We start from the raw sequence: 14401 nt of genomic DNA, 5'->3' as shown, positions 1-14401 counted from the left end.
CTAGCTAAGTAAGTTTATCAAATACTATTTTCCGTCTTTAACCGCAGTTTGTTTTGATTGCTAGTTTTTCAAATTTGGATTTTTAAATAATCAAAGGACTTAATGAATTAGTGTTATTTATCCTGCATTAATTTCTCGCTTTTGTGCAGTTGAATCATGAACTCAGGTATGCAGATTTTTTATTTATTTTTTTGTTTTTTGATATAGATCATTGTTGTCCCGATTTGCAGGTGTACAGCCAAATCGGAAGAAGATTATCGACGTCTTTTTGATCAATTTGTGCATGATTTGCTTACTGCCTTATATAAACCTGAATGGCCCGCTGCTGAAATGCTTTTGACATTACTGGGCAATGTTCTGGTTACTTTCTATCGTTCGAAAAATGTTGATATGTCACTGAGAATTGCCAGGTATCTTTAACACTCCCAAATACATAATGGTTTAAATAGTTTATAGTCATATGAAACGGCAAAGGTATGATTTACAAGAGACGGATATTTAGAATTCTTTCACAAGAATAAAACATTCAGAAAAATAATTCTATTTTCTATGCATATCTCCATTTTATATTTTCAACTACCTTCTCTCTATTTGCGTTTTACTTTACAGCTTAGATTACTTGGGTACAGTAACTGCTTCGCTGCGTAAAGATATGCAACAAACTATATCGGATGATATTCGGCTGGATGTAGTTGTTAAAACACTGTTATACGAAGAGCTTGAGGAGGAAGAACGGACTGGCGATATAGATACCATTGATATCAGTCATGTTAGCTTTTCCTGTTATACACACCAATCAAATCAGTTTTGTCAATCTTACCAGAACTGTTCAGTTCAGTGCTTGTCCTAGGGAATTTACCATGCCAATTAATCGATCTCTCCAGTTTGCCAATTTATGAAGTTAGCAGTCGTTTTAATAATATGATTTCAACTAAGCAACAAGTGCATTTATTTTGGCTTGTTTGAAGCTTGTGAAATATGTGTGTCGTCCTACTCCTTTATTTCCCACCTATCCTCACTTCTATTCAGGATGTCGAGAGGGACTTCTATAGTACTTTTTTTCTACGTTCAGCATAGGAAAGGTGAAATTTAAAGAATTCATTTGTCAGTGACTTCATTTCTTTAATGAGTGCCAATTATGTGCAAATTGTGGCCGATTTTATTGAAGTTGATTTTAATCTTCTACCAGATCTATTTCTATTTCATTTTGAATGTCCTCTTTGCAGATGTCATCAGCGGATAAGATGAAGAAAGTCCAACGAGCCTTGATTGATTATCTCGTTGAAAGAAGGGGCGATGCTGATGTTTCCATCGAGGTACTTGATTTTTTGCACGCAACCAGCAGTGTAATTTATTCGTAGACTTTCATCTTCAAAAAAAAAAAATTCACTTTTCATCATTTTCATCTTCAAAAAAAAAGAATCGGAGGAAATACCAAAAAAACTTTTTGGTACTTTCTCCGCTTCTGCGGTTAATTTTTATTGCTAGATTTTTAACTGCATTAAAAGCTTTAATTTGGAATTTCCAGTATGCGGTAATGTTTTATGTCGGTATTTGGTACAAGGAAGTGTATGAAGAAGCAGAATCAGCAAAGCAGAAGCTGAAGCAAATCATGAATAGTTCGGAAATCAGTGATAAGGAAAAGCGAAAATTTGAAAAGAAATCTGCCAGGGTTAGCGCATTTTTGAGTGCAAGTCTTTTAATAATTTATATTTAATCGCTGTAGTCTATTCAGTATTCAATTTTAGTTTAACTCTATTGATACATTTGTTGAACATATTTTATAGTGTTGATTATTTTTCCAGTAGGAATATAATTCATGATTAAGTTAACTATTAGTAAGCATTTCAGCACAACACGACTGATTGTTGAGCAGAAGATGATTTAATGAATCGAATCTGATTGTAATGTTTTTAAAGAGGAATTTGCAAGGAATTTTTGTACTGTTTATAAATGAATTTAGGTCTTGGAACGATGTCAAATAATGAAGGTATTTCTCATCAAAACTGCTGACAAAAGACATATCAGGAAACGTGCTGAACAAATTGCGTATGTTTTTTAAAAGAATATTTCAACTAAATAACGATATTACATTGATTAAAATCGTAACGTTTGCTCTTTTTGATCTTGTTTGTAATTTCAAAAGTAGAAAAACATGGAATTACAACCAGCAGGTATTCTCTATGGTAATCAATTTTTAGTACTGTGATAGCATTGTTTTTTTTTCCTGATTATTCGTTTAGCTTCCCACCATCTTTTCTAAACAGTAGATTCTCTTTTTATTTCTTTACTTTTGGTGATTAGACTTTATTCTACGTCACCGTCAAACTTTACGAGATAGGAGGCTCATGCGGGCGAAGGAATTTTTCCCTTACCTTGCAAGTTTATTCAGTTAATTGATTCCTTTTTGCATTTGGTATATCTTCGAATTATGCATTTACTTGTTTGTCGCGACCGTTCGTGTTGTGTCTATTGCATCTTTTTTTTTTCAGACGAACTGGCAGCATTTTGATGGATAGTGATGCGTTATGGCTTGTAAGATTCTTGGCATCAAGCCGAGAATTTAGCCAATCGTTTTCGACATACCTCAACCATGTTAGCATATTTCTAAAAAAATTATGTTTATTGATAAATAAAGGTTACTGAAGAATCTTATAATGATTTGGAAGTATTTCAGATTTTGTATGGTATACATGCGGAACAAGCAGTAGGTTTAAGAACCAAAGCAATGCGGTGCTTAACTTTGATTATTGAAGCAGATCATGCAGTTTTAAAAATTGTAGGTCTTTTTTTATTTCGTAAAGCATCAGCAAAGTTTTTTGAAGGAAAAGGAAAATTTTATTTGCTGTGTTTTGCAGTTCTGATAGCTTTCAGATTAATTTCAAAGACTTTCATGATTTCGCATTATTCGTGATTCAATTTGGTTGCACACATACGACATGTCTAAGCTTAAGTCCATTTGAAGAGCAACTAATATACTTTTGCAGCCCGAGGTGCGCAAAGCAGTTCAGGCAAGGATGATGGATCCGAATGCAGCAGTTCGTGAAGCGACTATTGAACTTATTGGAAAGTATTTGATTGCGAAGCCTGAATATGTACCGCAGTATTATCCATTATTAATTGAACGCATCAAGGTTATTGATTAAAACGAAGTTTCAAATGTGAATGAAACTGAAAATAGCACTCACTACTTTATCGTCAGTTTGTTGACGTGATAGGCGACACATCTCATTGCAAGTTTACAAAGTTAATTTATAGTTTAGGAATTAATGCTTTTTGTCTGTGTTTCTTCCAGTCATTTTTTTTTCACGTTGCTTGACTTCACTTTTCAATGTAGGATTCTGGTGTAGCAGTTCGGAAGCGTATAATACGTATATTGCGTGAAATTTGCGAAAAACAGCCTGATTATGACAAAATGCCAGAAATTTTGGCGCGGATTGTGCGTCGCATATCGGATGAAGAAGGAGTAAAGAAGCTAACCATTGATACTATGCAAAGCTTGTTGTTCCAACCTGCTCGTGAACGTGATTCTATTCAATTAATTAACAAGTTATGAATTTACTTTCTTTTCTACTACGAAATATTTCAAATGGCTCTTTCAGGAAGAAAACAAAAAAACAAGCATCACCGATGATTTTTAATTTTTCCTATATCCCCTCTTGATGTCTTCATCATTTTTAGGTAATGACGTTAACTGATATGGTACAAATATGTGTCAAGGAAAATACACTGGACTTCTTTGAACAGCTACTAAACAGTTTACTTAAAAGCAATGATCGAACATTGCTATTTGCTTCACGACAGATTGTGGATACGTTAGTGGATAACGTTCTTACGTTAGATTCTAAAATGGCTTCAGGTGATTCGATTTCTGTTTATAGAGTTTTATTCCAAAAAATAATACGGTTTGCTGTGTTAACTTTGTATTTTAAGCGCATTGTGTAGTTTAATTGTAATTTTACTTCTTATGCGTTCCCTTTTAAATTTCTTGATGAGCTTCTGAAAGTGTGAATTACTGCACTTTTATGTTATTTAAGGTGGTGATGAAGTGATAAGTAGTGCCGAAGAAAGCACTTCTATGAATGCAGCGGCAGCTCATAAGGAACATCAAGAACGAATGCTGGCTTGTCTATCCACCTTATCGCTGTTTAGCAAAGCAAAACCAGATTTGATGGTCAAACATGCTGAAACACTACAACCGTATCTCTCAATGAATATGAACGGACCTGCAGAGCAGCAAGTCATGAATCAGGTGCCACTGATTTACAGTAGCTTTCACGAAGTAGCTGTTTAAATTGGTTCGAAACTCGAAAGTTCAATTTCTCAAGAAGTCTCTTGAAGCTCTAGATAATTCTTGATGATATTTGAAAATTTTCAAGAATTTTGTTCTTAATTCTGGTCGCAGTTATCATTATATGAATATAAATATAATGTACGTCTTGATAAAGGTTATCAATATGTTGGAAAGAGTGGTTCCACTGATGGATCATCCATCAGAATCATTCCTCAAAACACTCGACGAAAGTTTATATCAACTAGTAAAAGATGGTGGTATGCGTATCATTGCTTCATCGTTAGCCTGTAATGCGGCTATATACAATAAATGGAAGAAACGAACTCCAGCCATTATTGAAACATTTTTCAAATATTTGAGTAAGTTCTATGCATTTCGTAAAATCTTTATAAAGATCTTTCTGAATATTTTTATCAGTTAACAACACTATTCTCTGTGAGATTTCATGTTGCCGTGTAGGGTCACTGTTTGGATTTTGCTCTAACATAAAATAATGTGATTCATGATTGGTATATGGCATCAATTAATGATTTATACGGTTTGTAGAGTACTTGCATCAAATAAAGGAGGATGTATTGCGAAAGCAGAGTCCTGGAATCCCACCAGTGAAGAAACCAATGGTACTAAGGTGTAGTGTTTGATGATAATCTTGCTGTTTAGACCATTCTAATTTACTAGTGGATGTTACCATTAGTTCTCTTCTTATTTTCCCTTTTGTGTAATAATCAATTTGATTATATTTGAAACCATATCTTTTAACGATTTCACTTTGAATTTAGGATTTGTTAGTTTTTTCCAGGTCGTTGTTTTCTATCGGTTTGATGTCACGCTATTTCGATTTGGATACAATATTGGAAAATGATGAAGAAGCGAAGAAATTTCTAGATGCGAATGCGTCAGCACTACTACCATCCTCTCCATCAACGGAAGTAAATGAGGAGAATGATGAGGAGGAAAAACAATCTACAAAACCCAACCCTTTTGTTGAAATGATTTTTCAAATTCTGACAACGTTCTGCAGATATCGTGATGGTGATATTCGACTAAAGGCTTTGAATGCTGTTGGTTAGTATAATGCTGAAATCAAAAATTTAAATCTATGATGTTTGTAGAATTTGTAACATTGTTTACGAAAAAGTTTTTTGTTTACACTTTCAGGGAATTTCACAGCAACTAATTCGGAGTACCTGACACGGACGGAGCTGCGGAATATGTACATGACATTGCTAGGAACTGATGATAAAGAGTACTTGGGTTTGAAAATACAAGCTCTGAAGAATTTGGAATTATTCTTGAGTGCTGAAGAATCAAAAATGGTCAAAAATAACAGTGAATGTGGGATTTTTTGCTATAAAAATCGAAATAAAATCTCGAAAAAAAATCATGTTTGAAATCCATTCTGGATTGGCAAGAGATTGGTAACGATTGAGTGCTTGGCAAAACATATGTTGTAAAATGCTCAAGCATTTTGTGAAGCGCTTGTTGATGAGCTAACACCAGGCGTTTTAAGTTTCGGGAATCCAATGAGTAGTTGGGTTAAATAAAGGTTTGGACCGCATTAATAACAACCGTTCTATGTTTAGGAAGTACATAAAAAAGTACCATTATTGCCTACAAAATCAGTAATTAGTTTCTAACAGTGACTTTGTACGCTATAAATATAAGGTTATAGGGCATATGTCAAAAGAAGAACATGATTTGAAAGAAATGGAATTGGCGAATTCCGGATTAGCTTCGGCGATCATACAGCTTTACTGGAATGCAGTGCTGAACTCATATTACAACTCAAGTGATGCTGTGCGAACTGCTGCTGTTCAGGTAATCATAAAATCCATCATCTTTACGGTGTTTTCAGGGGCAGGGATCGTGAAATAGATTTCAGGTTTTCGAAATAATTTATCAATATTAAGGAAATGAAGTGTAAAGGATTCAAAAACTTTTTTTCTTGAAAATTCTGTAGCGATGGAAATTTTGTAGGTTGCAATTCTAACCCTAAGTCAAGGGTTGGTGACACCGGGTTCATCAATTCCAACATTGATCGCCATGTCCACTGATCAAAATACTCTTGTGCGGAACAAAGTAGAAAATATGTTGAGAGATATCGATTCAAAATATGCTGGCATGGTTCCGGTTGGTACTTTCATCACCCTTTTTTCTTTTTTTTTTCTAAATTTTAATTTGGCAGTACTGATTCAGTAAGGATTGGTGATATCTTCCTTCAAATAAACTTCGATATGAAATCCCTATGTTAATTACTGTGACTCATTGCTTAGTGAATGGTTGTGCTGAAAATTTTTTATTAATATAGTTTCATAGAAATGTTGTTTGGTTATTAGATTTTGAAGAAGTTGCAGAGTAAGGCAGTAGCAGGTATACGATGCTCATTTCGTTTGCATATGATCATAAAGAAGGACCCGGAATCTGTCCTCCGTGGTATTCGAGTCTGTGATCAGACAGTAACTGCCGCAGGTAGCTGTTGTAATTAGAGAATCTTTGGGCTTTTTCTAGATATATTCTCTTACATATTTTCGAGGAAGTGCCTATATTCCTGAATTCCTCATTTTTAGGTTCTGTTGAGAACCCCAAATTGATAAACGGAGTGCCGAAAATGACGAATGATGGACAAGCATTACTGAGTGGACTCTATCAAAATCTTCGCGGTAATCGGCAACAGCGAAGAAGCTTTTTATCTTCTGTTCTCCGATTATTTTCCGAGGATTCCCGAGAGGTTTTGATCAAGTTTTTTACTTTTTTTTTCTTTAATTTCAAAGGTTTGGGTTATGCCAAACACATGCCTTTTTTATACCTTTTCAATGTATTATAGAAACTGACATTGGAAGAATGGCTGTTCGTCGCGGATAATTTGGCAATGTTTCCATATCAGGTGATAGATGAGCCATTATATGTTATCCGTCGAATAGAATCCATTGTTTCTATAAGTGGGCAAAATATAATCAATAATTTTATGGGGCAACTTCTTCCTCGACCAAACAATGTAGAAAATGACGACGAAGCTGAATACGCGCCCGAGCTTATCTATAGTTAGTTTCAAGCAGGCTATTTCATTTTATTATCAGTTACCACTGTTATTACTAACTATTATTGATGTTATTATTGCTGTTATTACTATACTATTATTACTGTTATTATTGTTATTTTTGTTACCGTCATTACATTATTATTATTATTGCAGTTAGCCAGAGTTTTTATTTCATAGCTATTTACCCACTTCGACCTCTCTTTGAAATCGGAGAGATCAATATAAATTTCCTTCCTGATTCTCTATGGGTAACTTTCGTAAAGTTATTAAGTTTTAATTCTGTTTACATTATTCATAACTGAGTCACATCTGCTCAAAGCGACTACCTTTAGAAAAGTAACATTTTGGGAATGTTACTGGAAATAAAAAGATTAAACAGGATAATAGTGATAAATATGGAAATATGGCGAATATCGGGCTGGAAGACTACATTGAATAACCAAAATATGGTTGTTCACTGCGGTTATCTGTATCTTTTCTTTCCTTCCTTCGTCTGTACACGTTGAGATTATAATTTTTATCTTCATGTAAATCCTTGTTACAGGACGATTTCCGGAAGATAAGAGTATGCTTCACGAATGTATGAAGAACAGTCAAGCATGTTTCATATTACTCTATCTGAAAAATTTCTTGATGAAACTTTATGGATTTAGTGATGCGTAAGTAACCATAATTATTCAATTTCTTTGCCTTTGCGCACCTTTTGAATGAAATTAGTAATAATTGAAAATATATAATTGCTCCTTATTGATTGCTATGGACGAATATTGCACATGATGTGCGTACAGGAGTATAGTTTTTTTTTCAAAATTTTTTCCGAAATTTTGCGTCAAAAGGCACTATTAATACTGTAATGGATGATGAGGGTCAGGATATGCACATGGCTGATAGTGTTTTGCGTACACCAAATAATCGTTAATGGTTTTTTCTTCGTTGCCCGCATTTGAATTTTCAAGAATTTACTGTGCTATGTACTCATTTTCTTGGTAAATTTAGCAGATAATTAAAATGGTCCATTGTTTTTCACTTTTTTAATATCACTTTTTTCAAAATTCTCATTTTTTTCAGAAAAATACAGGAGTATAGTCCATCGGAAGCAGCTAAAGTTTATGAAAAAGCTGTTAGTAGTCGGCGTAATATGTTGATGTTCAATCCACATTCAGCGCTTCAAGAACTTCGTCCTGAAGCAGCCCAGAAACGTGACACGGTTAATGGTCATATCGAAATGGCTAATCAAATTGTAGCTGTAAGTCTTTTTATAGTGATACTACTTTTGTTAATTTACAATCGTGGAAATTTAGAATTTCCCCCTCATCGAAAAATTTTGATTTTTTAGTTCCGAAACATGTTGCTTTCGTTAGATCGTGATAATGGCGATGAGCATGATGGAACAGATGCTACAGGAATCATAGAAACAACAAAAGACACTATTAATACTATAATGGAAGATGAGGATCACGATATGCATATGGCTGATAATATTTCTGAAGCCACTAATCTTAGTGAAGCTGATGGTAGATCTGCTTGAAGAGGTTTTTCAATTATACATTCATTCAGTGGCAAGAATTTGCTATTATTATTTGCCTAAACTGTACGTTATTGTTTTTGGTACATTAAAGAAATTATTCTCAGGAAGTAGAAGTGTATTTATCCATTAATTTTTACTTCATTTTTCGAAAAGTTTGTAAGATCAGTCTTCTAACTTCGTTTTTCGTTGTAAATCCCCTTATTAAATTTTATTACTGTGTCTATTTTCCATCATGAAATTGCACTTAATAGTTCTTGAATTTCACCTCCTGATTTTACTCAAAAGTTAATATGGTCTTGGAATTATTTAAGGTCTCCGGGAGTTTTCTTCTAGATGCTGTCTTGTGTTTAAAGCTCATAAAGTCGTTAATTCTGACCTGGGCATTCGGTCAAACTCCAGCAAATTTTTTCTGTCCGGATCGCCGTCCCTCGTCGCTCTTCCTTTGCCTTAAATCAAAATCCTCCAATGTTAAAGTCCGTTGATCTTTCATCACAAATCTATCATCTCGCATTAAATAATGTTGTAATTAGCTCTTCTGCATTTTCAGTGAATCTATTACAATGTTTTATTTACTTTTTTATTGAAGGGATAGTATATATACACGTATATGGATACAATTGCATTGGGTAGAACTGAGGTAGATATACTAGTCCGGTCCTCGAAAACATTCCAATTTCTCATATTGGCCCTTTGGAAAAATTAATTGCCCATTCCTGCTTTAATTGGACTAATTTATTGAATGTATTCGGCTAATGTGAGCTATAATCATTGTGAAGAAATGTTAGCTCAACAAGAATTTTAAATCTTCAAACTTGAATGCTGAGAACATTATGTGTTCTAACCTGGCAAAAAAAGGGAGCCTTTTTGAAAGTGCATTTGACTACTACAAACATTTTTCTTCTGTAGGATTTGTAGATTATTGAATATCTTTTTTTTTCCTTTCTTGAACCAGTCGTCTTGAAGTAAATAGATGAATTCAATCACGTATACACGTTAGCTGTAATGACGTTAGCTGCTGAAACGTCTCGTCATGTGAAACATAAATCTGAAATGATAGGAAAATAGTAATTGCAGAATAGAGCATTTATCACAGAAAAGTAACTGAAGTGGCATAGAAGCATTATGTTAGTCGTGTTATATCGGTAGTCTCTGTATTTTACATGACATTGATAACTGAGATGCAACTGAAGTACTGTAGTGATAACGGGAATGAGTAAAATATATGCTGTTTGCACCCTCCACAACGCTGAGAATATACGTAGATTACAGTTCTTTAGATTCCATTAAATCCTGTGCATTTTAGATACTCATCTGTGTTTAGTTCAAAATATTTTTTAATTTCGTCTTTCCTTGTTTTGTTTTTTGGTGTGCCCGGTCTCTCTCACTTATACCCTTGCTAAAAATTTCTTTTACTCCTCCCCTTCTCGCTTTATCTCTCCTAATGTTCCACTTTTCAAATCTATAAAGAAATCAGTCATCCTCAAACAGTCGATGAAATTAAGTTTGCATCCTTTACACATCGATATAAATATTATCTCTTTGTGAATCGGGCATTCTCTAGTATTTTAAATCGTGCTGTGCGTAAATATTATTATTATTATTATTGTAGAACAGCTCCCTCACAAAGGTTTTTAGAAGCATCATGTCATTTATTTATGCTGTAAAATTCAGCATACCTTCCTCTATGTAAGGCGAAAACCACTGTGATTAATAAAACTTGATATAATTACGGAATCAATACTACTTTTTTTCTTCATATTGTCACAAGCCAAATTTTGGCACTTGAGGCAGAAAAAAAAAGCAAAACAAAAGCAGACACTTGAGGTTACTTGGAAGCTAGAAAGATCGAGATTGTGTGGAATTAAGGTTAAATGAATTTTTAATGTTCATATGTACATCATGTGTATAGAATTTTGTAAAGGCTATATCAATTTCCATCATGAGTAATCTCGGGAAGCATAATATCAACAAAAAAAAGGATAGACCAATTCACAGCATTCATTATGTTGTGCGAATAACAACGAACTTAATATGATTAAAGTGTACAATACTAGATTCACTACGTGTCGATCTTTACAGAAATCACCAACATTATTATTGCAAACATTAGTTACAAATCACCGAAATCGGTAAGATCTTCGTAATCGCAATTATTGTACTGCTCTACTGGTAGCGATTGTTGCTTACTTAAATTCTGCTTATCGATGGCGGTTGCACTACTGTATTCTGCACTCGAACCTTTCGATGTCCCTGGGAATTCAAAAATTGCACTTTTTTTTCTTTTTTTGTTCGAAACAAGGAAATAGAAATTCATGTTTCATTTACTAGACGGCTCCAAAAGTTAGTAAACAGAAAAAACAAAAAAAGAAGCGGGTCATTTGCTCGAGATTTGTTGGGTGAGAACTGCTATTATGAGCTGTCCAGTAAATGAATGAAGTTCAAGAGTAGAGCAAAATCTATTACAGTCTTTTATATGCGAAAATTCTAGAAGAGAAATGTAAAGAGGTTCCAAATTAAACTGGATGAAGCTTACCATAACCTTCCAAAGAGCTTCCGTGTACACGCTTGACATGTTTTCGTAATTCACTTGCTAATGGATATGTCTTCTTACATATTTCACAGACGAAATGCCTTCCTTCGTGTCGCTTACGATGAACTAACATTAAGGTTCTGGTCGTGAAACGTTTCGAACAAATATTACAGGCAAACGGAAGATCTGGCTGAAAAAAAAAAAGACTGATCTAACGTTGGCTTATGCTGGTCAGAACGAGGCTTAATTAAATCTAATCAGCATTCCAACAAACAATGATAAGTACGACAAGAAACAAACGAAAAGTGATAAGAAGCATAAGTGGACTGATCTACGAATAACCTGAAATCAAATGAGAAATAAACTTACCGACTGGATTACTTCATACTGTTTAATTTCATCAATCTTTTCCTGCGGATGAATTCGACCCATATGGCGTATTAATGACTGCCGTGATGCAAATTTCGTATTACATATTCTGCATGTTTTGTCTAAAAGTGTCTACAGTAAGAAACAAAATAAAAATAATGATGAGAACAAAAAGCAAAATCAAAATTATGTGTCCAGTGAGAAAACATCATCTAAAACAAAGCAATTACATACCAACTTTCTGTCTTGAAGACAGAGAAAATATCGAACTCGTAGATGAAGAAGGAGAAGCACCACTGACTTTCTTCTGCTCTTTGATGCGAGACTCATTCAAACAAAAATATTTGTGTCTCTAAAATGAGTTAGTTGTAATTCGAATAAATCCTACGAATAGTTAATCAAAAACTTTCTTAATGGCACATATGAAAGCAAAAAACTTGAAAAAAAGATTGAAGCCATGACCCAGCTGCACCCAACCTATTACACTCCTGCTGTTTCCAGAATTTACGAATGCAAAAAACCACCCTGTCCATCATTTCAAAAAATAAATCTTCATAACATCTGTTTCACCTACCCCTCACTTTAGAAATAATTTACTGGTAGCCTCTAAACAGCGATAATCTCGTTAGCATAAGACTTACACTCAATTCGATAAAAGTCCCAAACTTCTGCTTGCACTTATTACAATTATACTTCAAATTCAAAATTTTTGCACCGTTCTCATCGATTCCATGAGCTTTACTTTTATGTACAATTAACGATTCGAAACTCCTAAAATTCATTCAACTTACATGCACTTCTAAACATTCATATGTTTCTATTACTCTGGTATATATCTCAGTACTGTGATATCTAACACGGAGTCACAGCAATATCACATAGCACGATTCACCGGTTATCGTAGATGGAGCAACAGTTTTGCTTATAAAAACATTGTTTCTAAAAAAATTGAATTATTTCGTTTGCAACTGGACGATCTACTTAAACACAGAATTTTCTAAATAATAAGTCTCTTTCACTACCAGGATCTTAATGATAAGAAAGACTCGTAAAACGCCAACCGAAATGATGAAGAGCATCGATTACAAGTATGCACAAGTGATAGATCGTGTGTACGTTCATGGCGTTGCAAATGATGCTTCAATTTGAAACGTCTGTAGCAGTAACTACATTTGAAAATATAGTCCTGAAAAAGCAATTTTTCTCAAACAAAAAGGGTGCAGCCAACTTTCTTCACAATTCTTTGCATTACGATTCTCAATCCAGTAATCAGAAATTGTTCTTTCTAATTTCTCCCGTTTGTCTTTCCGTTTTGTTCCCGTTTGTCAACTATTTGGAAGAATAGGCATACCTTATTAGAGAGATGGATTTCATTTATATGATTCCGCATTGCGATTTCATCATCGAAAACCCGACCACAAGCGAAGCATATAAACATTTGATAATTCTGAAAATTCAATAATAACTGAACATTGATTACCGTCAAGAATATAGAGATCTTCCTAACATAGAATGCCGTCCTGAAAATTAATCATGATGGAAAAATATGTGACCTGAATATTTTTATCTTCAAATGAACCAATTCGTTTCGCACTTTCTTCACAGTATTTTAAAATTTCATCTAGTTTCGCATCACTTTCCGCTGTTTCCTCTGACTGCGCTGCTCTAGCTTTCTGAATCTAAAAAACAAGCTCTCGTAATAATGACCACGAAACAATACTACATAATTATATGGACAACAACGAAATAGTTATGAAAACTACTTGAAATAAATTATTTTTAACTTACATTAACATTAAATCTCCTAATGACCATTAACAAATTATAAACTAGTCAAAAGTGCTGCTATTTTCCAAAAAATTCTGTAACTATTGGTTAATCACTTCCTTTCTATATTCCCAAAAATTTCACATAAAACCGATTCTAGTAAAGCTGTTGGGAGAATTCCTACCTACCTGGTCAATAACATCCTTCATTGAATCCACAGCGATGAAATATTCTGCTTCTGGATCATCTGTAGCATCGGTAGTGGCAACACTTCCGCCACTATCCAAATCTGGCATATCTTCCACTTTCTCATTAACTTTACAAATCCATTCTGAATACTGCGCATATCCATCGATTGCTGCACGCCATCGTTTATGTTCATTTTTCCGTTCTTCTGTGATATCTTGAGCTCGTTTTAACACTACAAGTATAATGTAAAGATAAACTTCATGGGCTAAAACACCAAGAGAAAAACTCTTCAAGATTTCTAAACACACGAAATACCTGGAGTAGGAAATAACAGAATTGTTTTAAACTACTTTTTAAAACTTCCTAAGTAACCTAAACACTACAACAAAGCGATACTTCATAGTTCCATTCCATTTCAGGAAAGCGAGACAGTGTTTTGTAATCTAATTCGAGGGGGAGTTATTGCATTTTTATTACTCGTTATGCATGATCTCCTTGTTGATAACCAAGAAATATTATTATATTGTTAACTTTTCAAAGTTAAAAAAGAACTAGACTGCTATTGCTGTTAGAAATAGTACTGGATTATAATATATTCAAATTGTTAACCAGGGAATTATACATATATATATATATATATATATATATATATATATATATATATATATATATATATATATATAT

General features: G+C 33.8%; 3 protein-coding genes across 4 annotated transcripts in view; 2 read left to right on the top strand and 1 right to left on the bottom strand.

Moving 5' to 3' along the window:
- Positions 1-3556, top strand: part of LOAG_18170 — a gene marked incomplete at both ends in the record, with an annotated part of 15183 nt that extends 11627 nt beyond the window's left edge. For both annotated transcript variants that reach the window (XM_020450835.1, XM_020450836.1), the window contains 9 exons: positions 231-410; positions 610-769; positions 1227-1316; positions 1529-1672; positions 1964-2049; positions 2493-2595; positions 2678-2779; positions 2988-3134; positions 3338-3556. In XM_020450835.1, coding sequence (XP_020305439.1) covers positions 231-410; positions 610-769; positions 1227-1316; positions 1529-1672; positions 1964-2049; positions 2493-2595; positions 2678-2779; positions 2988-3134; positions 3338-3556 — 1231 coding nt within the window. The remainder of the gene's footprint in view (positions 1-230; positions 411-609; positions 770-1226; positions 1317-1528; positions 1673-1963; positions 2050-2492; positions 2596-2677; positions 2780-2987; positions 3135-3337) is intronic.
- A 128-nt stretch (positions 3557-3684) lies between these two features.
- LOAG_18169 (hypothetical protein) lies at positions 3685-8865 on the top strand (the record flags this gene model as incomplete). The annotated part of the gene is made up of 14 exons (XM_003143160.2): positions 3685-3859; positions 4038-4252; positions 4449-4653; positions 4841-4922; positions 5094-5359; positions 5453-5629; positions 5967-6112; positions 6272-6424; positions 6649-6763; positions 6862-7022; positions 7119-7335; positions 7879-7993; positions 8403-8580; positions 8671-8865. 14 exons carry the CDS (start codon positions 3685-3687, stop codon positions 8860-8862), a joined length of 2397 nt encoding a protein of 798 aa, XP_003143208.2. The 3' UTR covers positions 8863-8865.
- A 1881-nt stretch (positions 8866-10746) lies between these two features.
- LOAG_18168 (zinc finger protein) overlaps positions 10747-14401 on the bottom strand; it is a 4955-nt gene continuing 1300 nt past the window's right edge. Inside the window, exons 3-11 of the mRNA XM_020450834.1 lie at positions 13717-13949; positions 13315-13440; positions 13113-13208; positions 12823-12947; positions 12403-12532; positions 11996-12113; positions 11762-11883; positions 11396-11582; positions 10747-11112 (exon numbers count right to left, since the gene is read on the bottom strand). Of these exons, the coding sequence (XP_020305438.1) occupies positions 10973-11112; positions 11396-11582; positions 11762-11883; positions 11996-12113; positions 12403-12532; positions 12823-12947; positions 13113-13208; positions 13315-13440; positions 13717-13949 (1277 nt within the window). The 3' untranslated portion in view covers positions 10747-10972. The remainder of the gene's footprint in view (positions 11113-11395; positions 11583-11761; positions 11884-11995; positions 12114-12402; positions 12533-12822; positions 12948-13112; positions 13209-13314; positions 13441-13716; positions 13950-14401) is intronic.

The sequence above is a fragment of the Loa loa genome (assembly GCF_000183805.2).
Source record: "Loa loa unplaced genomic scaffold supercont3.214, whole genome shotgun sequence".
Lineage (NCBI taxonomy): Eukaryota > Metazoa > Nematoda > Chromadorea > Rhabditida > Onchocercidae > Loa > Loa loa.
This window is presented reverse-complemented; position numbering and strand designations above follow the sequence as displayed.